Source organism: Heteronotia binoei, chromosome 1, assembly GCF_032191835.1.
Source record: "Heteronotia binoei isolate CCM8104 ecotype False Entrance Well chromosome 1, APGP_CSIRO_Hbin_v1, whole genome shotgun sequence".
Taxonomy (NCBI): domain Eukaryota; kingdom Metazoa; phylum Chordata; class Lepidosauria; order Squamata; family Gekkonidae; genus Heteronotia; species Heteronotia binoei.
In genome coordinates, this window is record NC_083223.1 from 284,011,659 (window position 1) to 284,038,647 (window position 26,989).

Consider the following 26,989-nt stretch of genomic DNA (forward strand, 5'->3'; position numbering starts at 1 on the left):
AAAAGTCTGCTGTGAAAACGTTGTGAGAGCAATGTCACCCCAGAGTCAGAAACGACTGGTGCTCGCACAGGGGACTACCTTTACCTTTTTATCCTGTACATGTTCTGTTGGCTGAAGTGGACATAAGAGAAGCCACGTTGGATCAGGCCAATGGCCCATCCAATCCAAAACTCTGTGTGACACAGTGGCCAAAACCCAGGGGCTATGCAGAAGTCCATCAATGGGGCCAGGACTCCAGAAGCCCTCCCACTATTGCCCCCCCAAACACCAGGAAGACAGAGCATCACTGCCCCAGACAGAGTGTTTTCTCCATTTCCTTCCTTCCTTCCTTCCTTCCTTCCTTCCTTCCTTCCTTCCTTCCTTCCTTCCTTCCTTCCTTCCTTCCTTCCTTCCTTCCTTCCTTCCTTCCTCCCCTCCCTTCCTCCCTTCCCTTCCTCCCCTTCCTTCCTTCCTCTCCTCCCCTTCCTTCCTTCCCTCCTTCCTCCCCTTCCTTCCTTCCTTCCTTCCTTCCTTCCTTCCTTCCTTCCTTCCTTCCTTCCTTCCTTCCTTCCTTCCTTCCTTCCTTCCTTCCTTCCTTCCTTCCTTCCTTCCTTCCTTCCTTCCTTCCTTCCTCCCTCCCTCCCTCCCTCCCTCCCTTCCCTTCCCTTCCTTGTCTGGAAGCTCTCAAACATCTGTTTATTCTATGTGGCTTTTACTTTAAGGAAGTTTGACCCCCCTCCGCTCTAGACCTTGTGGCTAAGGCCCACTGCTGGACTCCACTCCATACGTTGATCCAGTGAGAATACAGTTGCCAGGGCTGGGAAGGAAAATGCCTGGAGGTTTTTGGGGTGGGGCCTGCGAAGTGTGGGCATTGGGGGTTGGATTTTAGCAGACCCCTCCCTCCTTGCGTCCCCCCAGAGCTCTGTGGCTGAGGTGCTATGAGATCTTCACAGGAGTCTTAACTGCTGAAGGGCAGGGGAGGCTGAGGGCCATCTGACTGTATTGATGAACTGGACCTTGAATATGAAATACGCTCAGGAAAGGAAAGGTCCCCTGTGCAAGCACCAGTCCTTCCCGACCCTGGGGTGGCGTTGCTTCCACAATTTTCACGGCAGACTTTCTAAGGGGTGGTTTGCCATTGCCTTCCCCAGTCCTCTATGCTTTCCCCCCAGCAAGCTGGGGACTCCTTTTACCGACCTCGGAAGGATGGAAGGCTGAGTCAACCTCGAGCCGGCTTCCTGAAAACCCAGCTTCCGCTGGGGATCGAACTCAGGTCGTGAGCAGAGCTTAGGACTGCAGTACTGCAGCTTTACCACTCTGCACCACGGGCTCTTTTGTTGGTCTTAAGGAAAGGAAAGGCCGCCTGTGCAAGCACCAGTCGTTTCCAACTCTGGGGTGACGTTGCTTCCACAATTTTCACGGCAGACTTTCTAAGGGGTGGTTTGCCATTGCTTTCCCTGGTCCTCTACGCTTCCCCCCTCAATATGCTCAAGATCCACCTAAATTCCCAGGATACGCAGTGCTGTCAGATGGCCCACCTACCTCACCGGGTGTCGTCAGTTGTGGGGAGGGGAAGGGTGCAAGCTGCTCTGAGACTCCTTTGGCTAGCGAAGGGCAGGGCACAAAGCCAACCCCTCCTCCTCTCCTTCCTGCCCGCAGACCTCTTTGAGTACAAGTTCATCAACTGCCGGATCGTCAACAGCACCTTCCTGCACAACAAAGAGGGCTGCCAGCTGGACTTCAGCGACGACAACAGCGCCTACATGATCTATTTTGTCAGCTTCTTGGGCACGCTGGCGGTGCTGCCAGGGAACATCGTCTCGGCCCTCCTGATGGACAAGATCGGGCGCCTCCGGATGCTGGGTGAGGAGCTAGAAGCGGGCCCGAGCACTCCTCCCCATGGGGCTGCCGAGGGGCCTGCAGGGCGGTGGGGGGCGCTGCTTGGATTGTGCTTTACTGAAACTACGCAAAATCCAAGCACGGGGGGGGGGAGGGGGCTCCCCCACTTAGAGTTGCCAATCCCCAGGTGGGGGCAGGGGATCCCCCGGTTTGGAGGTCTTTCCTCCCGCTTCAGGGTCATCAGAAAGGGGGAGGGAAATGTCTGCTGGGCACTCCATTATTCCCTATGGAGACCAGTTCCCTTAGGTTATAATGGAGAATTGATCTGCGGGTATCTAGTGCTCTGGGGGAGCTGTTTTTTTGAGGTAGGGGCACCAATTTTCAGCATGGCATCCAGTGCCTCTCCCCAAAATACCCTCCAAGTTTCAAACGGATTGGACCAGGGGGTTCAATTCTATGAGCCCCCCCCCCGCAAAAGATGCCCGTAGCCTTCATTATTTCCAACGGAGGGAAGACATTTAAAAGGCGTGCGGTCCCTTTCAATGTGATAGCCAGACCTCCCTTTGGCGTTCAATTGTGCTTGTCACACCCTTGCTCCTGGCTCCACCCCAGTGTCTACTGGCTCCACCCCCAAAGTCCCCAGATATTTCTGGAATTGGACTTGGCAACCCTACCCCCCGACTCAGCAACACTTGAACTGCGAGCGACGCAGAGAGGACTAGGAGCCGAGTGCTTTTTCACCGTCTGGTCTCAGACTCTGTGTCAATTAATGGAACATTCTGAGATACCAAATTGTACAGTAAAAAATCTCTCTCTTACACAGGGAAGTTCTGAAGAAGAAGAAGAAGAAGGATTCCTATATGCCTGTCGACATTCAGATCACGTCTCGCATTAATCGGTCGAGCTTGTGCCTATTGAAAATGCAATGAGATTTTCACACTTGACGCCAGATTGTAAAAATTACAGAGCAGCAAGGCTCCTGAAGAAGCATTTTTAATGCAAAAACGTGATCTGAAGTCGACAGGAACACTTCTTCTTCAGAAGTTCTACTTCCCTTTGGAGCCTCATCGTTCAAAAGGAGTGTTGGACTCCACACAGAACGTCTGGATAAGGGTTAAGACTTTTTTTGAATGTGGACATTATGACGGAATGACTGTTCTTTCCTGCAGTGGAATCACCCCCTGTGTAAGACAGAGATTTTGTTACTGTACAATTTGGTATCTCAGAATGTTCTATTAATTGACACAGTCTCTATAAATTTTTGATATATTTATTTCTTGTGCACAGTATTGATATTTTTGCTGTGTTGGTGGAGGGGGGCAGAACACTCAACAGAGGAGAATTCTCTCTCTCCCCTTTGCCTCCCACTTGGAACGCCTTTCTGGAGCTGCCCTTCCGCCCAGAGGAGCCTGCCCCTTTAAGGTGGGCGGGGCCAGTGTGACTTTAATCCATCTGGAGATTTGGTTGTTGCACATTTTCTGTGCTGTGTGGCCATGGTCTTGGCATTGTGGGACCTGACGTTTCGCCAGCAACTGTGACTGGCATCTTCGGAGGTGTAACCCAGAAAATTGGAGTTCTCTCTGGGCCAAACGGAGAAGGTTGGTAGGCAGGTAATTTATATCTACTCAGGCAGGTGAGCACAACAACCAATGGACTCCGGCTGCGAAAGCCTTCGACAACATATCTGGAGATTTGGTGGGCTGTGTGGGCTTTTAAAAACATTTTTACAACAGCTGTGCCTGAAGATAAGCTGTGTGTATGCAATAAAATGTTTTTGAGCATTTTCTGGTTAACATAAGAACCTCAGAAGAGTCCTGCTGGATAAGACTAGACAGGGTCCATTTAGTCCAGCCTCCTGTCTCACACAGTTCCTCTGGAGGGCCAACCACAGGGCAGAGAGGCCGAGGCCTTCCCCTGAGAAGAACATCGGAAGAGCCCTGCTGGGTCAGACCAGGGAGGGTCCATCTAGTCCAGCATCCTGTCTCACACAGTGGCCAACCAGTTCCTCTGGAGGGCCAGCAACAGGGCAGAGAGGCTGAGGCCTTTCCCTGAGAAGAGCATCAGAAGAGCCCTGCTGGGTCAGACCAGGGAGGGTCCATCTAGTCCAGCCTCCTGTCTCTCATAGTGGCCAACCAGTTCCTCTGGAGGGCCAACAATAGGGCAGAGAGGCCGAGGCCTTCCCCTGAGAAGAACATCAGAAGAGCCCTGATGGGTCAGACCAGGGAGGGTCCATCTAGTCCAGCCTCCTGTCTCACAGAGTGGCCACCCAGTTCCTCTGGAGGGCCAATAACAGGGCAGAGAGGCTGAGGCCTTCCCCTGAGAAGAACCCCAGAAGAGCCCTGCTGGGTCAGACCACGGAGGGTCCATCTAGTCCAGCCTCCTGTTTCACACAGGGAACAACCAGTTCCTCTGGAGGGCCAACAACAGGGCAGAGAAGCCGAGGCCTTCCCCTGAGAAGAACCTCAGAAGAGCCCTGCTGGGTCAGACCATGGAAGGTCCATCTAGTCCAGCCTCCTGTCTCACACAGTGGCCAGCCAGTTCCTCTGGAGGGCCAACAAAAGGGCAGAGAGGCTGAGGCCTTCCCCTGAGAAGAACCTCAGAAGAGCCCTGCTGGGTCAGACCAGGGAGGGTCCATCTAGTCCAGCCTCCTGTCTCACACAGTGGCCAACCAGTTCCTCTGGAGGGCCAACAACAGGGCAGAGAGGCCGAGGCCTTCCCCTGAGAAGAACATCAGAAGAGCCCTGATGGGTCAGACCAGGGAGGGTCCATCTAGTCCAGCCTCCTGTCTCACACAGTGGCCAACCAGTTCCTCTGGAGGGCCAACAACAGGGCAGAGAGGCTGAGGCCTTCCCCTGAGAAGAACCTCAGAGGAGCCCTGCTGGGCCAGACCAGGGAGGGTCCATCTAGTCCAGCCTCCTGTCTCACACAGGGGCCAGCCAGTTCCTCTGGAGGGCCAGCAACAGGGCAGAGAGGCCAAGGCCTTCCCCTGAGAAGAGCATCAGAAGAGCCCTGCTGGGTCAGACCAGGGAGGGTCCATCTAGTCCAGCCTCCTGTCTCACACAGGGGCCAGCCAGTTCCTCTGGAGGGCCAACAACAGGGCAGAGAGGCCAAGGCCTTCCCCTGAGAAGAACCTCAGAAGAGCCCTGATGGGTCAGACCAGGGAGGGTCCATCCAGTCCAGCCTCCTCTCTCACACAGGCCAGCCAGTTCCTCTGGAGGGCCAACAACAGAGCAGAGAGGCCGAGGCCTTCCCCTGAGAAGAACCTCAGAAGAGTCCTGCTGGGTCAGACCAGGGAGGGTCCATCTAGTCCAGCCTCCTGTCTCACACAGGGGCCAGCCAGTTCCTCTGGAGGGCCAACAACAGAGGATCAGTGCCTCACCATCAGCTATAGCCATTGGTAGACCCATCCTCCAGCAATCTAAAGCCTTCGACTACATAATCTAATCCCTTTTCCAACTGTTTATTTCTTTGGCTGTCACCACATCCCCTGGCAGTGAATTCCACATGTGAATCTCTCTCTGTGTAAAGAAGTATTCCCTTTTACCCGTCCTGAACCTCCTGCCCATCAGCTTCCTCGGATATCCTCGAGTCCCCAGTAATTTGGGAGAGGGAGGAAAAGTTTTCATTGTCAACTCCACCCCATGCATAATTTTAAAAACCTCTGTCATGTCCCCATGATTACTCCGCCCCCATCCCTTGTCAGAATTCGGAAGGTGCCCACAGGCTCAAAAGTATTGAGGATCCCTGCATTAGAGGCAAGCGCCTGTGAATTTAATAATAATAATAATAATGTTTTTATTTAACCCCGCCCTCCCCGCCGAAGCAGACTCAGGACGGCTTACAAAGCATGATATAAAATATCGTGGTATAACAATAAAACAAAGTAAGACAATCAATAAACAGAGCAATATAAATTATACAATATATAAGTTAACATTAAAATCATTAATCTAAAAACAGTATAATGGTGCTACAGTCTCAATATATTTAGGGGGAGGTGTTTGTGATTTCCGTGGATTGTGCAGGGGGCTGGACTAGATGACCCTGGAGTTCTCTTCCAACTCTAGGATTCCAGGTTCTAAACAGAGGCTAAATGGCCGTCTGACAGCAACGAAGGTCCTGTGAATTTAGAGGGAGGAACCAGTTTTAGCTGCAGGCATCTCCTGAGCTTGTTCCCATCCATTTCCCTCCTCGCTACACTTCATAAGCCGTGCGATTTCTGTTTGAGGAGGGAGCTGAGCTGAGTTTGCAGGATGAGCTTGGAATGATGCTCCCCCCCCCAACCCATCTGGTCTCCCCTTCTTTACGGTTAGAGTTAATTTAATGCTATTAGATTAGTAACGGTTTTTAATTAATGTATTAATTGGTTTTAAGGTTAATTTAATGTTTTATTAATGTATTGTTATTTTCTGTTGTTGTTAGCCGCCCTGAGCCTGCTTGGCGGGGGAGGGTGGGATATAAATAAAATTTTACTTTACTTACTTCTTCCCTGAAGCCCTCTGGCTGACCGAGCTCTCTCTCTCTCCTCCCGCCTGCAGCCGGGTCGAGCGTGATGTCCTGCGTGAGCTGCTTCTTCTTGTCCTTCGGGAACAGCGAGTCCGCCATGATCGCCCTCCTCTGCCTCTTTGGGGGGGTCAGCATCGCTTCCTGGAACGCCCTGGACGTCCTCACGGTGGAGCTGTACCCCTCTGATAAAAGGTAGGGGGGCCTCGTGCCCCAAAGTGCCCCCTGGTCCAGCCGCCCGCGGGATCTGTGCCCTTGCCCCTTTTCCTCTTCTGTTGGCCCACTTGACCTTAGGGGCACCCCCTTCACAGTGCCAGATTAAACCCTGTGGAGGCCCCTAGGCAACTGAAATCTTGGGGGCCCCCTTGCAAATTATCTCAGAGCCCCACCGCCCACGGCCCCCGCTGCGGCCTGCAGGCTAGGGTTGCCAAGTCCAATTCAAGAAATATCTGGGGACTTTGGGGGTGGAGCCAGGAGACTTTGGGGGTGGAGCCAGGAGACACTGGGGGTGGAGCCAGGAGCAAGGGTGTGGCAAGCATAATTGAACTCCAAGTGAATTCTGGCCATCACATTTAAAGGGATCACAAACCTTTTCAATGCCTTCCTTCCATAGGAAATAATGAAGGATAGGGGCACCTTCTTTTGGGGCTCACTAGGCTTCCCAATCCCCAGGTCCCAGAGGGGGATCCCCGGGTTTTACAGGCTTCCCCACTCCCCCAGCAAGCTGGCCAGCGGCGGAAGCCCCGCCCCCAGAGCCATCATGCACCTCCATGAACGATTCCCATAGGGAATGATGGGGAATTGATCCGCGGGTATCAGGGGCTCTGGGGGGCTGTTTTTTGAGATAGAGGCACCAAATTTTCAGTATAGCATCTAGTGCCTCTCCCCAAAATACCTCCCAAGTTTCAAAAAGATTGGACCAGGGGGTCCAATTCTATGAGCCCCAAAAGAAGGTGCCCCTATCCTTCATTATTTCCTATGGAAGGAAGGCATTTAAAAATTTGTGCAGTCAGATGGCCAGAACTCCCTTGGAGTTCAATTATGCTTGTCATAACCTTGCTCTTGGCTCCGCCCCCAATGTCTCCTGGCTCCACCCGGCTCACAGAATTGGAACCCTTGGTCCAATCTTTTTGAAACTTGGGGGTATTTTGGGAGGAGGCAGTGGATGTTATACTGATAATTTGGTGCCTCTGCCCCAAAAAACAGCCCTCCCAGAGCCCCAGATACCCACAGATCAATTCTCCATTATTTTCTATGGGAACAAGTCTCCATACGGAACTTCAGAGTTCCCAGCAGGCATTTCCCTCCCCTCCCCCCGCTTTCTGATGACCCTGAAGTGGGGGGAGGGCCTCCAAACCGGGGGATCCCCTGCCCCCGCCTGGGGATTGGCAACCCTACTGCAGGCACCTTCTCAAAAGCCGCTTTGACCAAGCTGCGGGGGGAGAGGCAGAGAGAGGCAAACTCGGCAACCACACCAGCAGCATCCGCACCAGGCAAGTCAAGCAAAAAGCAGCTCAGTTGCTGGCTGCGTGTGCAGACTGGGAGGGCTGCAAGTAGGGGGAGAAATGGGGGGGGGAGCGGGTTTGGGGTCCCTAAAGGCGTGGGAGCCCATAGGCCAGGGCCTTCTTGGCCTAACTGTTAATCTGGCTCTGTCCCTTCAAAAAATTCCGTATTAATTTCGTTTTGGGATATTGGAGAGAGCGTGCGTGTCATTGTTGTGAAACTGTGGGACTGTTGTTTATTACGGATTCAGATTCTGTTTGGGGTATTTTTTTTGGGGGGGGGGGGTGGGAATTCTGGAATTTGGGGATCGTTAGTTTTGATCTTTCCCCCATGCCCAACAGGGGGTCGTGGGAGTAGAGAGAGAGGGAGAACGCGGAAGCCAGGCCAGGTAGAGAAATGTTGATATATAGAAATATAGAGCAGAAAGGGATTCCAAAGGTCATCTAGTCCAACCCCAGGCAGAATGTAGGAAATCCATGGTGACCTTCTGCCAAACCTCCCCCAGTGACCTCCCCCTGTTCTATGCTCAGAGGAAAGGAGAAAACCTCCAGGAGCCCTGGCCAGGCTGGCTTGGAAGGAACAGAGTCATAGAGTTGGAAGGGACCTCCAGGGTCATTTTAGGGTTGCCAATCCCCAGGTGGGGGCAGGGGATCCCCTGGTTTGGAGGCCCTCCCCCCACTTCAGGGTCGTCAGAAAGCGGGGGGAGGGGAGGGAAACGTCTGCTGGGAACTTTGTTATTCCCTATGGAGATTTATTCCTATAGAAAATAATGGAGAATTGATCTGCGGATATCTGGGGCTCTGGGGGCGGGGGGCTGTTTTTTGAGGTAGAGGCACCAAATTTTCAGTACAGCATCTAGAAGAAGAAGATATTGGATTTATATCCCGCTCTCCACTCCGAAGAGTCTCAGAGCGGCTCACAATCTCCTTTCCCTTCCTCACCCACAACAGGCACCCTGTGAGGTAGATGAAGATATTGGATTTATATCCCGCCCTCCACTCCAAAGAGTCTCAGAGCGGCTCACAATCTCCTTTCCCTTCCTTCCCCACAACAGACATCCTGTGAGGTGGGTGGGGCTGAGAGAGCTCTCACAACAGCTGCCCTTTCAAGGACAACCTCTGCCAAAGCTATGGCTGACCGAAGGCCATGCTAGCAGGTGCAAGTGGAGGAGTGGGGAATCAAACCCGGTTCTCCCAGATAAGAGTCTGCACACTTAACCACTACACCAAACTGGCTCTCCCCAAAATATCCCCCAAGTTTCAAAACGATTGGACCAGGGGGTCCAGTTTTATGAGCCCCAAAAGAAGGTGCCCCTATCCTCCATTATTTCCTATGGAAGGAAGGCATTGAAAAGGTGTGCGGTCCCTTTAAATGTGATGGCCAGAGCTCCCTTTGGAGTTCAATTATGCTTGTCACAGCCTTGATCTTGGCGCCACCCCCAAAGTCTCCTGGCTCCACCCCCAAAGTCCCCAGATATTTCTTAAATTGGACTTGGCAACCCTGGGTCATCTAGTCCAACCCCTTGCAAAATGCGGGAAATTCCTTCCTGACCCCTGAGCATGTAAGAAAGGCCCATGAGAGCCAAGCACCGGCTAATCTCTTCTTCCTGCATTCATAGTGAGGCATAGAATCAGCATTGCTGCCAGATGGCCGTCTAGCCCTTGGGTGTCAAACACATTTGTTATGGGGGCCGAATCGGACCTAAATGAGACCTTGTTGGGCCAGACCATGCCAGGTTGGGCTGAGCCATGTGTGTATCTATTTATGATTAGGTAGCAGAGATATAAAACGTTATAAATGACACAGACAAACACAAAGATTTTTTAAAAACCCCTTTAAACATCCTCAAAATATTATCACTCGGTCTTAAAGCTGCTTCCTTTGTATTTCTCCCATGGGGCCCAGGGAACTGGGCAAAGGAAGCTCTATCCTTCCTTCCCCAGGGGACTAGGAGGGGGAGGAGCCTCAGCCAATAGAAGGAAGAGAGGCTTGGCTCACTAGAGCTTCTGTGTTTGGCAAAGCAAGCCCTCTCTCCCCCCTTCCTCCCCAGGGGAGGAGCCTCAGCCATTGGAGAAAATACAGGTTTTGCTCTGTAGCTCCTGTACTATTGAGCAGGCCTGACAAGGCAAGCTGTGATGCAGAAGGAAAAGAGAGAAAGGGAGAAAGAAACAGACAAGAGCCAGTTGCTTGGGGGCCTGATAGGAGCCTTCCGGGGGCCTGACTCAGCCCCCGGGCCGCATGTTTGACACCCCAATCTAGCCTCTGTTTCAACAACCTCTGAAGAAGGAGAGCCCAGTGCCTCTTAAGGAGGAAGTCTGTTCCACTGAGGAACCGCTCTAACGGTCAGGAAGTTCCTCCTAAAGTTTAGCCCAAAATGCTTTTGATTTAATTTCAGCCCATTGTTTCTGGACTGACCCTGCGGGTAACAACCCCGCCCCTCCATCCTCTCTAGGGCAGCCCTACAAGGACTTGAAGATGGCAACCATGTCACCTCTCAGTCACTTCTTTTCTTCTTTAAATTTTAATTAGCTCTTGCAGAGTTGTCCTTGAAAGGGCAGCTTCTGGGAGAGCTCTCTCAGCCCTACCTGCCTCACAGGGTGTCTGTAATGGGGGGAGGAAGGTAAAGGAGATTGTGTGCCGCTATGAGACTCTGATTCAGAGAAAACGGCAGGGTATAAGTCTACAGTCTTCTTCTTCTTCATCATTTTCTATAGAGGTAGAGTTGGCATCCAGAGGCCAGATTTTCCCTTAGAAAATAACAGTCCTTTAAAATTTGAAGGGCTTCTGTGCTGCCAGACAGCTGTTTGTTTGTGTGTGTGTGTGTGGGGGGGAGCCTTCACCATTCCTCCCCAAACACTCAACACTCAGCAAATTCCATGAGATAAATCATCCTTAGTCCCAGAATTTCAACTTGCCATTAGGTCTAGAAACTTGATTTTTAAAAACAAACAAACAGAGGAAAGCTGGTGATTGTTGGGCAGCGATTGTCACTGCGAATTTCCTGCTTTGTGCAGGGGGTTGGGCTAGATGACCTTTGGGTTCCCTTCCAGCGCTGTACTTCTCTATTTCCACACCTGCTTCCCCGCCCTTGCTGCCAGGAGGGCGGGTGGCACTCACTCCTGTGATCTGAATCGGTTGGTTCTGCTCAAAGCGCTGGGCACGCGTGCTGACCCGATTCCCTGTCGCGGTGTTGTCTTTGCGGCTGACCTGCAGCCGCGTCCTGAAAAGGACACTTTCAGCGCTGCTGCTGCAGACAGAGAGAGTTCCAGAATCCCAAGACAGTCACCTGCTGCCCCAAAAGCTCTGACTGCAGCTTTTTCCCTCGGCTACATTAAAAAAAAAACCCAACTAAACCTGCATCTCATGATGTCACAGTCCCCCCTCCTCCCTGCTCCTATGTCTTTTGGGGCTAAGCACTGTGCAGGGAATGAGGCTGGCTGTGCAGAATTTGGAAGGAGGACAAGCAGTGCTGATGCTTGGAGCCGACGTCCCCCGCCCAGAGGGCCCTTCGGAGCCCCAGCAGTGGACCCACAGGGAGAACTGCCTTGGTGTTTGGGGGGGCACAGTGGGAGGGCTTCTAGCCCCACGGGTGGACCTCCTCATGGCGCCTGGTTTTTTGGCTACTGTGTGACACAGAGTGTTGGACTGGAGGGGCCACTGGCCTGATCCAACAGGGCTTCTCTTATGTTCTTATGTGACACAGAGTGTTGGACTGGAGGGGCCACTGGCCTGATCCAACAGGGCTTCTCTTATGTTCTTATGTGACACAGAGTGTTGGACTGGAGGGGCCATTGGCCTGATCCAACAGGGCTTCTCTTATGTTCTTATGTGACACAGAGTGTTGGACTGGAGGGGCCATTGGCCTGATCCAGCAGGGCTTCTCTTATGTTCTTATGTGACACAGAGTGTTGGACTGGAGGGGCCACTGGCCTGATTCAACAGGGCTTCTCTTATGTTCTTATGTGACACAGAGTGTTGGACTGGAGGGGCCATTGGCCTGACTCAACAGGGCTTCTCTTATGTTCTTATGTGACACAGAGTGTTGGACTGGAGGGGCCACTGGCCTGATCCAACAGGGCTTCTCTTATGTTCTTACGTGACACAGAGTGTTGTACTGGAGGGGCCATTGGCCTGACTCAACAGGGCTTCTCTTATGTTCTTATGTGACACAGAGTGTTGGACTGGAGGGGCCACTGGCCTGATTCAACAGGGCTTCTCTTATGTTCTTATGTGACACAGAGTGTTGGACTGGAGGGGCCACTGGCCTGATTCAACAGGGCTTCTCTTATGTTCTTATGTGACACAGAGTGTTGGACTGGAGGGGCCACTGGCCTGATTCAACAGGGCTTCTCTTATGTTCTTACGTGACACAGAGTGTTGGACTGGAGGGGCCACTGGCCTGATTCAACAGGGCTTCTCTTATGTTCTTACGTGACACAGAGTGTTGGACTGGAGGGGCCACTGGCCTGATTCAACAGGGCTTCTCTTATGTTCTTACGTGACACAGAGTGTTGGACTGGAGGGGTCACTGGCCTGATCCAACAGGGCTTCTCTTATGTTCTTACGTGACACAGAGTGTTGGACTGGAGGGGCCACTGGCCTGATCCAACAGGGCTTCTCTTATGTTCTTATGTGACACAGAGTGTTGGACTGGAGGGGCCAATGGCCTGATCCAACAGGGCTTCTCTTATGTTCTTACGTGACACAGAGTGTTGGACTGGAGGGGCCACTGGCCTGATTCAACAGGGCTTCTCTTATGTTCTTACGTGACACAGAGTGTTGGACTGGAGGGGCCATTGGCCTGACTCAACAGGGCTTCTCTTATGTTCTTATGTGACACAGAGTGTTGGACTGGAGGGGCCACTGGCCTGATTCAACAGGGCTTCTCTTATGTTCTTACGTGACACAGAGTGTTGGACTGGAGGGGCCATTGGCCTGACTCAACAGGGCTTCTCTTATGTTCTTATGTGACACAGAGTGTTGGACTGGAGGGGCCACTGGCCTCATTCAACAGGGCTTCTCTTATGTTCTTACGTGACACAGAGTGTTGGACTGGAGGGGCCACTGGCCTGATTCAACAGGGCTTCTCTTATGTTCTTATGTGACACAGAGTGTTGGACTGGAGGGGCCATTGGCCTGACTCAACAGGGCTTCTCTTATGTTCTTACGTGACACAGAGTGTTGGACTGGATGGGCCATTGGGCTGATCCAACAGAGCTTCTCTTATGTTCTTGCGTCTGGGGCAGTGATGCTCTGTATTCTTGATGCTGGGGGGGCACGGTGGGAAGACTTCTAGTGTCCTGGCCCCACTGATGGACCTCTTGATGGCACCTGGTTTTTATGGCCACTGTGTGACACAGAGTGTTGGACTGGATGGGCCATTGGCCTGATCCAACATGGCTTCTCTTATGTTCTTGCGTCTGGGGCAGTGATGCTCTGTATTCTTGATGCTGGGGGCGGGGCACAGTGGGAGGGCTTCTAGTGTCCTGGCCCCACTGATGGACCTCCTGATGGCACATGGGTTTTGGCCACTGTGTGACACAGAGTGTTGGACTGGATGTGCCATTGGCCTGATCCAACATGGCTTCTCTTATGTTCTTATGTCCGGGGCAGTGATGCTCTGTATTCTTGGTGCTGTGGGGGGCACAGTGGGAGGGCTTCTAGTAGTCCTGGCCCCATTGGTGGGCCTTCTGATGGCACCTGGGTTTTTTGGTCACTGTGTGACACAGAGTGTCGGACTGGATGGGCCATTGGCCTGATCCAACATGGCTTCTCTCATGTTCTTTTGTGACACAGAGTGTTGGACTGCATGGGCCATTGGCTTGATCCAGCATGGCTTCTCTTTTGTTGTTATGTGGAGAGAGGCCGTGGGGCCCTGGGCTTCCTTCTCCTGAGAGAGGTGGGCTGTGATCACACACACTAGATCAGGGGTGTCAAACATGTGACCCAGGAGCCGAATCAGGCCCCGGGGCAACTGGCTGTCGTCTGCTTCCTTCTCCCTTTCTCTTGCTTCCTTCTGCATAACAGTATGCTTTGCCAGGCTTGCTCAATCGCACAGGAGCTACAGAGCAAAGCCTCTACTTTCACCATTGGCTGAGGCTCCTCATTTGGGAAGGAAGGGGGGAAGGCAGAGCTTGTTTTTCCAGGCTCTCTCAATTGTACAGCAGAGCTACTGAGCCAAGCCTCTCTCCCTTCTATTGGCTGAAGCTCCTCCCTTGGGGAGGAAGGGGGGAGGAATAGTTTGCTTTGCCAGGCTCTCTCAATTGCACAGCAGAGCTACTGAGCCAAGCCTCTCTTCCTTCTCTTGGCTGAGGTCTTTTGGAAAGGTCTCCCCCTCCTAGTCTCCTGGAAAGGAAGGAAAGCCAGAGCTTCCTTTGCCCAGTTCCTGGATCCCATGGGAGAGATACAAAGAAAGCACCTTTAAGACCAACAAGTGGATTGAAGTGCATTATCTAATGCAGGGATGTCGAACTCATTCGTTATGAGGGCCGGATCTGACATAAATGAGACCTTGTTGCGCCGGCCCTTGTAGGGTTGCCAAGTCCAATTCAAGAAATATCTGGGGACTTTGGGGGTGGAGCCAGGAGACATTGGGGGCGGAGCCAGGAGATATTAGGGGTGGAGCCAAGATCAAGGCTGTGACAAGCATCATTGAACGCCAAAGGGATTTCTGGCCATCACATTGAAAGGGACGGCACACTTTTTCAATGCCTTCCTTCCATAGGAAATAATGGAGGATAGGGGCACCTTCTTTTGGGGCTCACAGAATTGGACCCCCTGGTCCAATCTTTTTGATACTTGGGGGGTATTTTGGGGAGAGGCACTAGATGCTATACTGAGAATTTGGTGCCTCTATTCCCAAAAACAGCCCCCCCCCCAGAGCCTCAAATACCCGCGGATCAATTCTCCATGATTTTCTATGGGAATAAATCTCCCTAGGGAATAATAGAGTTCCCAGAAGACATTTCCCTCCCGCCCCCCCCCCCCGCTTTCTGATGACCCTGAAGCGGGGGGAGGGCCTCCAAACCGGGGGATCCCCTGCCCCCACCTGGGGATTGGCAACCCTAGGCCCTTGTGTGTCATAAAACATAATGCTAGGTAGCAGAGAGAGAAACTTCATAAGGGACACAGATAAACACAATTAAAGATATTTTAAAACTTAAAATAAAACATGATCAATACCTCAGCAGTTATCAATAATCTCTCTCATGGGATCCAGGGAACTGGCTCTTTCCTTCCTTCCCCAGGGGACCAGGAGGGGGAGGAGTCTCAGCCAATAGAAGGAAGAGAGGCTTGGCTCAGTAGCTCTGCTGTGCGATTGAGAGAGCCTGGCAAAGCAAGCTATACCTCCACTGTTCCTCCCCAAGGGAGGAGCCTTGGCCAATGGAGAAACAGAGGCTTTGCTCTGTAGCTCCCATGCAATTGAGCAAGCCTTGCAAAGCAAGCTGTGATGCAGAAGGAATCAAGATAGAGGGAGAAGGAAGCAGATGACAGCCAGTTGCTTGGGGGCCTGATAGGAGCCCTCCGGGGGCCTGATTTGGCCCCCTGGCCACGTGTTGGACACCCGTGATCTAGTGTGTGTGATCACAGCCATGGTGAAGCGGAGGGACGGTGGCTCAGTGGTAGAGCCTCTGCTTGGTAAGCGGAAGGTCCCAGGTTCAATCCCCGGCATCTCCAACTAAAAAGAGTCCAGGCAAATAGGCGTGAAAATCCTCAGCTGGAGACCCTGGAGAGCCGCTGCTATTCTGAGTAGACAAGACTGACTTTGAGGGACCCGGGGGGGGGGGTCTGATTCAGTAGAAGGCAGCTTCAGAGGTTCATATGTGAAGTGTTGGGGGACTGAACTGACTGAAGCAAACCTGGGACCCCATGCCTGGGAGGGTTGAGGGTGAACGGATCAAGAACAATTATGTGCATGCAAGCGTGTGCGTGTGTGCGCGCACACACACACACAGAGGACCCTACATGGAGAAGACTGTGGCTGAACACATCTGAGTTCTCTCCACTGCTTCTGCAAAGCACAGACCTTAACCCAGTCCCCCCTCCCCCCTTTTAGAGCCTGTAGTCTCTTTTGGAATTCTGACTCAGGGTGGTGGACGTCATGACCACAACATGGCTGCTGCAGGGGGTGGAGCCCAGCACAAAACGTCAGAAAATGAGTTTACTCAAGTGTAATAGAAAGGGAAACACAGTCAGGGAATGCCTTAAAGCCAATTACAAAGAAAACTGTGTTCTATAATACGCTGTATACAAAATAGTGCAAAAGAATCCGTAGAATATAAACAATACGTAACAAGCAGCAAATATCAAATGTCCCAAAGGCTCAATTGTATACAAACAGTGCCCTTGAAGTGTAGCAAAAGCAGTCTTCCTCCAAAAGTATATTGCTGACGATATTCTCAAAGTAGGTAGAATTTCTTGTAAATGTAATACTGTGTATTGAAGTCTCCTGAAATATACAACTCGATTTCTGGATGTCTGGCACGTTTCAGATTGTAGCCCTTCATCAGGCAGTTTTATTCCACTTAAGGGCAATTCTCTTGGTCTAATTATTTACACTCATACAGAAAATTTCCTTTTCGGGATCCCGATTAACGACATCTCTCAGCCATTCAACTTCACAAAATTCAAAGGTCGGGTAATGTCCCTATTATAGAACACAGTTTTCTTTGTAATTGACTTTAAGGGAGTTAGTTTATAAAAGATTCTAATAGTGAATCAGCATCTTCAGGCAGGAGCTGTTTAACAGGATGCCTTTTAAAAATGAACCCATTTTAAAAGGGTTTTTTTTTTGTTTGTTTACACACACCTTCAAACACATTTCAAGATTTTTTTTTTGCATAACCAATCAGAAGTCCTACTGGGCAAAAGCCCCATCTAGCTTCACCCTTTCTAAAAGCATTTGGCGGACACCAGATTTGGCATGGAATCCTGCAAATCAAAACACTGGGAACGTACCGGACTTTGTAAGAACCACTAATCTTGGCAACGTTTTCCACGGGCCTGCTGCACTTTTACTCTGGGCGTCCCCCTCAAGGGCACCTGCTGCACTGACACCCAGTCTCACCTCTCCTGTGTCTCCTCCGTCTCTCAAAAGGATATCAGAGAAGCCATGTTGGATCATGCCAATGGCCCATCCAGTCCAGCACTCTGTATCACACAGTGGCCAAAACCCATCCACCAGAAAGGCCAGAACCCCATAAGCCCTTCTGCTGTTGTCCCCCAAGCACCGAGACAGAGCCTCCCTGCCCCAGACATATGAACACAAGCAAAGCCATGTTGGATCAGGCCAATGGCCCATCCAGTCCAACACTCTGTGTCACATAAGAACATAAGAGAAGCCCTGTTGGATCAGGCCAGTGGCCCCTCCAGTCCAACACTCTGTGTCACATAAGAACATAAGATAAGCCATGTTGGATCAGGCCAGTGGCCCCTCCAGTGCAACGCTCTGTGTCACATAAGAACATAAGAGAAGCCCTATTGGATCAGGCCAGTGGCCCCTCCAGTGCAACGCTCTGTGTCACATAAGAACATAAGAGAAGCCCTGTTGGATCAGGCCAGTGGCCCCTCCAGTCCAACACTCTGTGTCACATAAGAACGTAAGAGAAGCCATGTTGGATCATGCCAATGGCCCATCCAGTCCAGCACTCTGTGTTTTAACAATTTATTAATAACATACGGTTACAATGTTCAGTTATATCTTTTCTATCCCTAACCCATATGATATTTTCAATCCCCCCTCCCTCCATTATTAGACTTACCCCGAAGTTATGTATTTAAATCCAAATATAAAGGTAACCCAAACCCATCAAAATACAATGTCTTTTTCTTCTCATTCATATTAAAAAATTGTCCAATGTCTTTTTACGTTCCACTCTAATTCTATATATTTTTTAAATTTCTTCCACTCCTTTTTAAACACTTCCAAATCATAGTCTCTTAAAGTTCTTGTTAATTTATCCATCTCACTCCATGATAAAACTTTCACAATACAATCCCATTTCTCTGGTATTTTTTCTTGTTTCCACAACTGCACATACAATGTCCTAGCAGCTGAGAGCAGATACCAAATTAAAGTCCTATCTTCTTTTGGAAATTTTTCTATTTGTAATCCTAGCAGAAAAGTCTCTGCAACTTTCTTGAAATCATAACCCAGAATTTTAGAAATTTCTTGTTGTATCATCCGCCAAAAGTTTTTTGCTTTTTCACAAGTCCACCTCATATGAAAAAAAGAACCCTCATGGTGCTTACATTTCCAACACAGTGGCCAAAACCCATCCACCAGAAAGGCCAGAACCCCATAAGCCCTTCTGCTGTTGTCCCCCAAGCACCGAGACAGAGCCTCCCTGCCCCAGACATATGAACACAAGCAAAGCCATGTTGGATCAGGCCATTGGCCCATCCAGTCCAACACTCTGTGTCACATAAGAACGAAAGAGAAGCCATGTTGGATCAGGCCAATGGCCCATCCAGTACAACACTCTGTGTCACATAAGAACGTAAGAGAAGCCATGTTGGATCAGGCCAATGGCCCATCCAGTCCAACACTCTGTGTCACATGAGAACATAAGAGAAGCCATGTTGGATCAGGCCAATGGCCCATCCAGTCCAACACTCTGCGTCACATAAGAACATAAGAGAAGCCATGTTGGATCAGGCCAATGGCCCCTCCAGTCCAACACTCTGTGTCCCACAGTGGCAAAAAACAAACAAACAACCCAGGTGCCATCAGGAGGTCCACCAGTGGGGCCAGGACACTAGAAGCCCTCCCATTGCTGCCCCCCCCCCGGCACCAAGAATACAGATCATCACTGCCCCAGACATAAGAACATAAGAGAAGCCATGTTGGATCAAGCCAATGGCCCATCCAGTCCAGCACTCTGTATCACACAGTGGCCAAAACCCAGGCGCCATCAGGATGCCCATCAGTGGGGCCAGGACACTAGAAGCCCTCTCACTGTGCCCCTCCCACAAGCACCAAGAATATAGAGCAAATAGTCGAGTTTGGTTTATCCAGATGTTTATCCAATCCCCTCTTGAAACTGTCTATACTTATAGCCACCACCACCTCCTGTGGCAGTGAATTCCACATGTTAATCACCCTTTGGGTGAAGAAGTACTTCCTTTTATCCGTTCTAACCCGACTGCTCAGCAATTTCATTGAATGCCCACGAGTTCTTGTATTGTGAGAAAGGGAGAAAAGTCCTTCTTTCTCTGCTTTCTCCATCCCGTGCATAATCTTGTAAACCTCTATCATGTCACCCCGCAGTCGATGTTTCTCTAAGCTAAAGAGCCTCAAGCATTTTAACTTTTCTTCACAGGGAAAGTGTTCCAAGCCTGTAATCATTCTAGTTGCCCTTTTCTGCACTTTTTCCAAGGCTATAATATCCTTTTTGAGGTGCGGTGACCAGAATTGCACACAGTATTCCAAATGAGACCGCACCATCGATTTATACAGCGGCATTATGATACTGGCTGATTTGTTTTCAGTTCCCTTCCTAATAATCCCCAGCATAATGTTGGCCTTTTCTATTGCAGTTGCACACTGTCTCGACATTTTCAATGAGTCCTTTTTCCTTCCCCCTGCAGGACCACCGCCTTCGGCTTCCTCAACGCCTTGTGCAAACTGGCCGCTGTCTTGGGCATTAGCATCTTCACCTCCTTCGTTGGCGTCACCAAAGCGGTGCCCATCCTGTTGGCATCGGCGGCGCTCGCCCTGGGCAGCTCGCTGGCCCTCAAGCTGCCAGAGACACGGGGCCAAGTTCTACAGTGAGGAAGAGAGAGAGAAGAGAGAGTGCAAGCCGTGTCCCCTCCCAACCCTCCCTGACCCTGCCCCGCCCCATTCGGGGGAGATCTAGAGTCATAGACACCGTGACCGTCTCGTTTGTGTCATCTCGACGACCAAGTCATCTTTTGTTGGGTTTTTCGTTCGCCCGCTCCCCAAATCTCCCCCATGTCTCTCTCTCTTTCCCCTCCCTTGGCTTTGGTGTAGCTGTAAATCCACTCCCAGGTATGTGTGTGTGTGTGTGTGTAAGTGGGACAGGGCGGGGGTGTCTCCCTCTTTATGACATAGGAATGCAGAGGGGTGAGAAGGGAGCTCTCCCCACCTTTCAGGGAATGGTTCCAGTTCTGCCCCAGGGGTCCAAACGTCCAGTAGAGGGAAATGTGACACATTGGACACCACGGGTGTGAATGGCTCACAGATCTGGGATGCATCACGTGCTCCAAATAGATCCTATTTTTTTTGTTTAAGTTTCCAGAAGGCACGCTCTGTGTGTGTGCGCGTGCGTTGGTGTGTGTGTGTGAGTGTGTATATATGAATTGATGCACTGGTTTCTTGACCCACCCCCCACTGTATGTACCCCAAATACACACCTCAGCTAGCGTCCGTTTTGGGTGTAAAAGCTCGTGTTGATTCAGGCGTAACTTTGTTTAGCTCGATGTTTCCAGGAGTCCAAGTGGAGTTCTCATTTGCACCAAGCAACCGGTTTGGTTCCTGGGAAGGGTGGGGGGGGGGGCAGGGGGCCGTGCAGTTTCTTGCAGGGTGGGGGGGGCAGAGGTGGGCTTCTTGGTCCCGGCACCCAACCCCTAGGTGCAGCCATCCGCAACTGATACATTTTGTTGTACATCTGTGTAACCCGCAGGCTGATGGATCTGTTCTTCCGTTGGCATGTCAGGTGGGGGGAGAGGGCTGTTGGCAAAGCGAGGGACAGTCCCGTGAGATCTTGGGTGATCCATTTCCCAAGTCTGTACCAATGCTCTCTAAGTTATGGAGTCTCGTGAGCAAAAATTCTACTTGGTGAGCTCCTGGCATTAAAGTTGTGAGCTCCTGCATCAATTAGTGTGCTCTGGGGCTCTCCTTCCTGAGCTGAGACAAAAATGTGTGAGCCAGAGGCTAAAATACTGTGAGCTAGCTCACGCTCACTCAGCTGAGCGGGAACACCAGTCTGTACCAGTCTGACCTCAACTGCAAAACAAGCGTATGAAGCTGCCTTCTCTGTGTCAGGCCTCCTTAATTAACCTGATATCCTCCTCCACTCTTATGGGCAAGAGCTCCCCTCAGCGCTCAGGGGCTGCACACCAGGACTCCGGATTCCCACCAGCCTCCTGTCCCCTGGGCTCTGGCCCCAGCAAAACCTGCCTCTGCTGGCCTGGAAGGGAGGAAATGTATCCCCCCCCCCAATTTCCCTTTTGGGCATTTTTATAAATGCCACTTGGAACTCTGAATGCACAGGGCTTTTTTGTAGCAGGAACTCCTTTGCCTATTAGGCCACGGCCCTGTGATGCAGCCAATCCTCCAAGAGCTTACAGGGCTCTTCTTACAGGGCCTACTGCAAGCTCCAGGAGGATTGGCTACATCAGGGGGGTGGGGCCTAATATGCAAAGGAGGTCCTGCTAGAATTCCTTACAGGGCTCTTCTTACAGGGCCTACTGCAAGCTCCAGGAGGATTGGCTACATCAGGGGGGTGGGGCCTAATATGCAAAGGAGTCCCTGCTACAAAAAAAGCCCTAACAAAACACAGAAGGAAGTGGTTTTTGCAGTGTTGCTAGATTCTGCTGAATGCACAGAAGAGGAAAGAGGTCAGAAAGCTGTGAGCAATGCAGAAAACAGGTCAGGTTCTTCTCTCCCTCCCCGAACACTTGACCTCAGGGCCCTTCCTTCCTTCCCTTTCTTTTTTTTTGCCATCAAGTCGCAGCTGACTTATGGTGCCTCCTTAGGAGGTTTTCCAGGCCAGACGCTCAGAGGCGGTTTGCCATGACCTGCCTCTGCAGAGCAATCTGGGACTCCTTTGGTAGCCTCCCAACCAATTACCGGCCAGGGCTGACCCTGCTTAGATTTCGGGATACGAAGAGATCAGGCCAGCCTGGCCCACCCACGTCAAGGCAAGAGACTCCCAAATGCAGAGGTGGTTTTGCCATTGCCTGCCTCTGCAGAGCAACCCTGGACTTGGAATCCTGGAATCCTAGAGTTGGAAGGGACCTCCAGGGTCATCTAGTCCAACCCCCTGCACAATGCAGGAAGCTCACAAACACCTCCCCCTAAATTCTTAGGATCCTCATTGCTGTCAGATGGCCACCTAGCCTCTGTTTAAAAACCTCCAAGGAAGGAGAGTCCACCACCTCCCAAGGAGGAAGCCAGTTCCACTGAGGAACCTGTCATAGAATCATATGGAAGGGACCTCCAGGGTCATCTAGTCCAACCCCCTGCACAAAGCAGGAAACTCACAAAGACCTCCCCCTAAATTCACAGGATGCTCATTGCTCTCAGAGGGCCATCCAGCCTCTGTTTAAAGAAGATATTGGATTTATATGGACTCCCATCTGTCCTGCTCTGCTCAGCTTCCGAGATCCAGCGAGATCAAGAGAAGCCCTGTTGGATCAAGCCAATGGCCCATCCAGACCAACACTCTGTGTCACACAGTGGCCAAAAAGCCCCCCAAGTGCCATCAGCAGGTTCACAAGTGGGGCTAGAAGCCCTTCCACTTTGTTCCCCACCAAGCACCAAGGATACAGAGCATCCCTGCCCCAGACAGAGAGTTCCAACAATACGCTGTGACTAATAGCCACTGATGGATCTCTGCTCCATATTTTTATCCAATCCCCTCTTGAAGCTGGCTATGCTTGCAGCCGCCACCACCTCCTGTGGCAGTGAATTCCACATGTTAATCACCTTTTGGGTGAAGAAGGACTTCCTTTTATCTGTTCTAACCCGACTGCTCAGCAATTAAAGGGTTGAATCCTTTTGCTCCAGGGACACTATAAAAGTAGCCCCTCCTTCTTCATGTAATGATTAGTTAGCAGAGAATTCACTGCCACTAGATGTGGCCAAAGCGACTGGCTTCAGTGTCTTTCAGAAAGGAATAGAATCACAGAAATAATAGAATCATAGAGTTGGAAGGGACCTCCAGGGTCATCTAGTCCAACCCCCTGCAGAATGCACTAAATTCACAGATACCTCCCCCTAAAGTCACAGGATCCTCATTGCTGTCAGGTGGCCATCTAGCCTTTGTTGAGAAACCTCCAAGGAAGGAGAGCCCACCACCTCCTGAGGAGGAAGCCAGTTCCACTGAGGAATCGCTCTAACGGTCAGGAAGTTCCTCCTAATGTTGAGCTGGAAACTCTTTTGACTTAATTTCAACTTGTTGGTTCTGGTCCTACCTTCCGAGGCCACAGAAAACAATTCTGTACCACCCTCTATATGACAGCCCTTCAAGTACTTGAAGAGTTGGGAGGGACCTCCAGGGTCGTCTAGTCCAACCTCCTGCACAATGCAGGAACTTCACAAATACCACCCCCCCTTCCACCGGGACCCTTGTTCCACATCCAGAAGATGAATTTGTGCAAGTCGCTCATGTTAGTACCTTCAAGACCTAAGTGGAGCCTCCACCCACAGAGGTAGTCTACCGCCAAGGATGGCCTTCAGCCCGCTGGCTTTGATACTTGGAAAGGCCTCTGGCTCTCTGGCCAATCTTCCTGCCCCCTTACTTGCCCCGGGGGGGGGGGGGCTCTTGCGGAGTGTGGGGAGCTCCCGTCCAGGGAGGGGTTCTCGTCCCTCTCCGTAAAGCACAACTGAAAACTGCACAAAGGGGGGGAGGCCAGTTCTCTTGGGGCAGCACAAGGGGGGGGGGAACAAATGCTTTGCAGGGTTTGGATCAGATCCCAGCAGCACAGAAGTTGCCTGAAGCTGCCCTATAACTGAACTGATGCACCCCACTCCCTTTAGGGTGCATCCAGGTCAGTATTGCCTACTCAGACTGGCAACGGCTCTCCAGGGTCTCCGGCAGAGAAAGGTCTTTCCCATCCCCTCCTGCCTGGTCCTTTTAACTGGAGATGCCGGGGATTGAACCTGGGACCTTCTGCATGCCAAGCAGAGGCTCTTCCATTGGGCTATGGCCTCTCTCCATGGCTCTCCAGGGTCTCAGGCTGAGGTCTTTCCCATCACCTCCTGCCTGGTCCTTTTAACTGGAGATGCCGGGGATTGAACCTGGGACCTTCTGCATGCCAAGCAGAGGCTCTTCCATTGAGCTATGGCCTCTCTCCATGGCTCTCCAGGGTCTCAGGCTGAGGTCTTTCCCATCACCTCCTGCCTGGTCCTTTTAACTGGAGATGCTGGGGATCGAACTTGGGACCTTCTGCATGCCAAGCAGAGGATCTGCCCCTGAGCTATGGCCTCTCTCCATGGCTCTCCAGGATCTCAGGCTGAGGTCTTTCCCATCACCTCCTGCCTGGTCCTTTTAACTGGAGATGCCAGGGATCGAACTTGGGACCTTCTGCATGCCAAGCAGAGGATCTGCCCCTGAGCTATGGCCTCTCTCCATGGCTCTCCAAGGTCTCAGGCTGAGGTCTTTCCCATCACATCCTGCCTGGTCCTTTTAACTGGAGATGCCAGGGATTGAACCTGGGACCTTCTGCATGCCAAGCAGAGGATCTGCCCCTGAGCTATGGCCTCTCTCCATGGCTCTCCAAGGTCTCAGGCTGAGGTCTTTCCCATCACCTCCTGTCTGGTCCTTTTAACTGGAGATTCCGGGGATTGAACCTGCATGCCAAGCAGAGGATCTCACACTGAGCCACGGCCCTTCCCAGAGGTAACGGGCAGTCTCTCCTGGGCCTGTGCTGGCCCTGACTGGGTCCCAGTTGGGTCCACACAATGCTTTGAGCTGACCCTTAAAGGTAAGATTACCAGTCAGCCTTTTTGATCCCATTAGCTTTTGGGAAGCCCAAAGGAAGTCTTTGGGGGTCTCTCTTCTCCCCTGGGCCACTCTAGGAGCAAGCACCCAGGCTTCTCTATTGCATCACCTCCCAAAAATGTCTTGGATGATATTTTAAGACCACCACGAGGTCAGAGTCAGCAGGTGTGCCGGAGGAGGCTCCTGAGTGGCCAGTGGCAGAAGGGGAGGCGTTGCTGCCCCTTACGTGGTCAGCAACGGAGGGCTTGCACCTCCTGGGCACGGGGAGGGGGACTGACCCCCTTGTGGGTGTGCCAGAGGGCCCTGGGACCAGGCTTGGTCTAGCCCAGCAGAGCTCTTCTGTTCTTAGAATTGCAGCTCTGGGCATCTGGAACGGGGCGGCTTCAGAAATGCCACGCCAGCTATAACATCAGGCGGGCGAATGTCGATTTTGGAGAGCCAGCTTTCGCTTCAGGAGCCAGGGCAGAACAGTGGCTTCCCCTCGGTCTGCTGGGAAAGGATTGGGAAATCGAACCCTTTGCGGGCCAGCCAGATAGATTGGTGGGCTCGGGTCCAGCTGCCCCCTAGTGACCCCCAAGATTTTTGGGATAGAAACTTGTGAGATGTCGGATGAGGGAGAACGCTGACTCTGGGAAGCGCACACCTCCAAAATCTGGTTGGTGTCTTGAAACGCTGCTGGACTTGAATCTGGCTCTTTTGCGGCAGACCAGCACGGCCTGTCCTCTGAAACTACCTTTAGGGCAGGGCTGGATTTGACATTTGTGTTGGGCTGGGCCATGTCGGGTTGGGCCAGACCATGTGTGTACCTATTTAAGATTAGGTAGCAGAGATATAAACTTTATAAAGGACACAGACAAACACAATTAAATATATATATATATATAAGGTGCTTTCTTTGTTATTCTCTCATTTAATCCAGGGAACTGGGCAAAGGAAGCTCTGGCTCTTTCCTTCCTTCCCCAGGGGGTGGGGGAGCCTCAGCCAAAAGAAGGGAGAGAGACTTGGCTCAGTAGCTCTGCTGTGCAATTGGGAGAGCCTGGAAAAAAACAAGCTCTCCCTCGCCCCACTTCCTCCCCAAGGGAGGAGTCTCAGCCAACAGAGAAAATAAAGGTTTTGTTCTGTAGCTCCCGTGCATTTGAGCAAGTCTTGCAGAGCAAGCTGTGGTGCAGAAGGAAGCAGATGACAGCCAGGTGCTTGGGGGGCCTGATTCGGCCCCCGGGCTGCGTGTTCAACACCTCTGCTTTAGACTGTGTGATCTGCTGTGCCATCAAGTCCCAGCTGACTTCTGGAGACCCCCATAGGGTTTTCAAGGGCAGGGATGTTCCGAGGGGGTTTGCCTTTGCCCGCCTCTGCTTAGCAACCCCCGACTTCCTCCTTTGGGGTCTCCAGTCCAAATATGAACCTGGGCTGGCCTTTGTTAGCTCCCAAGATCTGACACAATCATGCTAGCCTGGGCCAGTCTGATCTAGGGGGGCACCTGTCAGGTCCCAAGGTTGACCAGAAATGAGTCTGGGATCATACCCCCTGGCCCTAATTCCGTGGCTCCTCCAAAATGTCCACCTGGGTCCCATTAACAGCACCTCTGGAAGGAAACAGATCCACGTCTTTTTTTTTTTTGGAACGTCTCAAAGTCCCGAGCGATCGGAACGCCCCCACCTCCTGGTCCTCGTCCCTCCCCAAGTGGCGTCCCTCCCACTGGTTCTCTTTCCATCCTGGCAGTGTAGCTGGTCTTTGAAATAAAACCAACATACCAACATACGTAGAACTGTCTGTATGCAAAACTCTGTGCCGTGGCGTAGTTTTTAGATGTTTGTAAAGAAGAATTTAAAAACCTGTACAAAAATAACAACAACAGCGGGAGGGGCTGCTCCGTTTGTGGTCTTGGGTTTGTTCGTTTTGTATAAAACCAGAAAATAAAAGCCAAGGATGCTGATTTGGTATGGCAATTCGAAATGTCATTTGTGAAAAGGGGGGTGGGGGGGGGGAAGAGACACACAACGTGTAGGCACACGACAGTACGAATTTAAGATGTTCGCCAAGAGGTTGTGTGTGCCGTTGGGGCAGCAGGAAAAGGGACACGGGTGTCTGTCCCTGGTCACACGATGACTCTTTTTTCCCAGCGTTCTGAACTCATAATCAACAAAACTCTATGTAAAAATGACCCCCCCCCCAAAAAAAGAAATAAAAATTTCAAAAATCATCTGGCCAGCTTTTGAATGTTTTGTTTGGAATAAAAATCTACACCCGGGGTGGCCAACGGTAGCTCTCCAGATGTTTTTTTTTTGCCTACAACTCCCATCAGCCCCAGCCAGCATGGCTGCAAGAATTATTTATGCTCGGTACTGGAAGACACCGCAAATACCTAAGAAAGAAGAATTTGTGCAAAAAGTGTTGGAAATAGCTGAAATGGACTTTCTCTCAACCGAATCGTTTGCAACAAAGTTAAATCCATGTAAAGAGGTTTGGCAGCCCACGTA

General features: G+C 51.4%; 1 protein-coding gene across 1 annotated transcript in view; it reads left to right on the forward strand.

The window, feature by feature from the left end:
• SV2A (synaptic vesicle glycoprotein 2A) overlaps nt 1-20,212 on the forward strand; it is a 62,528-nt gene extending 42,316 nt beyond the window's left edge. Inside the window, exons 10-12 of the mRNA XM_060256559.1 lie at nt 1,639-1,842; nt 6,357-6,516; nt 19,414-20,212. Of these exons, the coding sequence (XP_060112542.1) occupies nt 1,639-1,842; nt 6,357-6,516; nt 19,414-19,597 (548 nt within the window). The 3' untranslated portion in view covers nt 19,598-20,212. The remainder of the gene's footprint in view (nt 1-1,638; nt 1,843-6,356; nt 6,517-19,413) is intronic.
• Nucleotides 20,213-26,989: the final 6,777 nt, after the last annotated feature.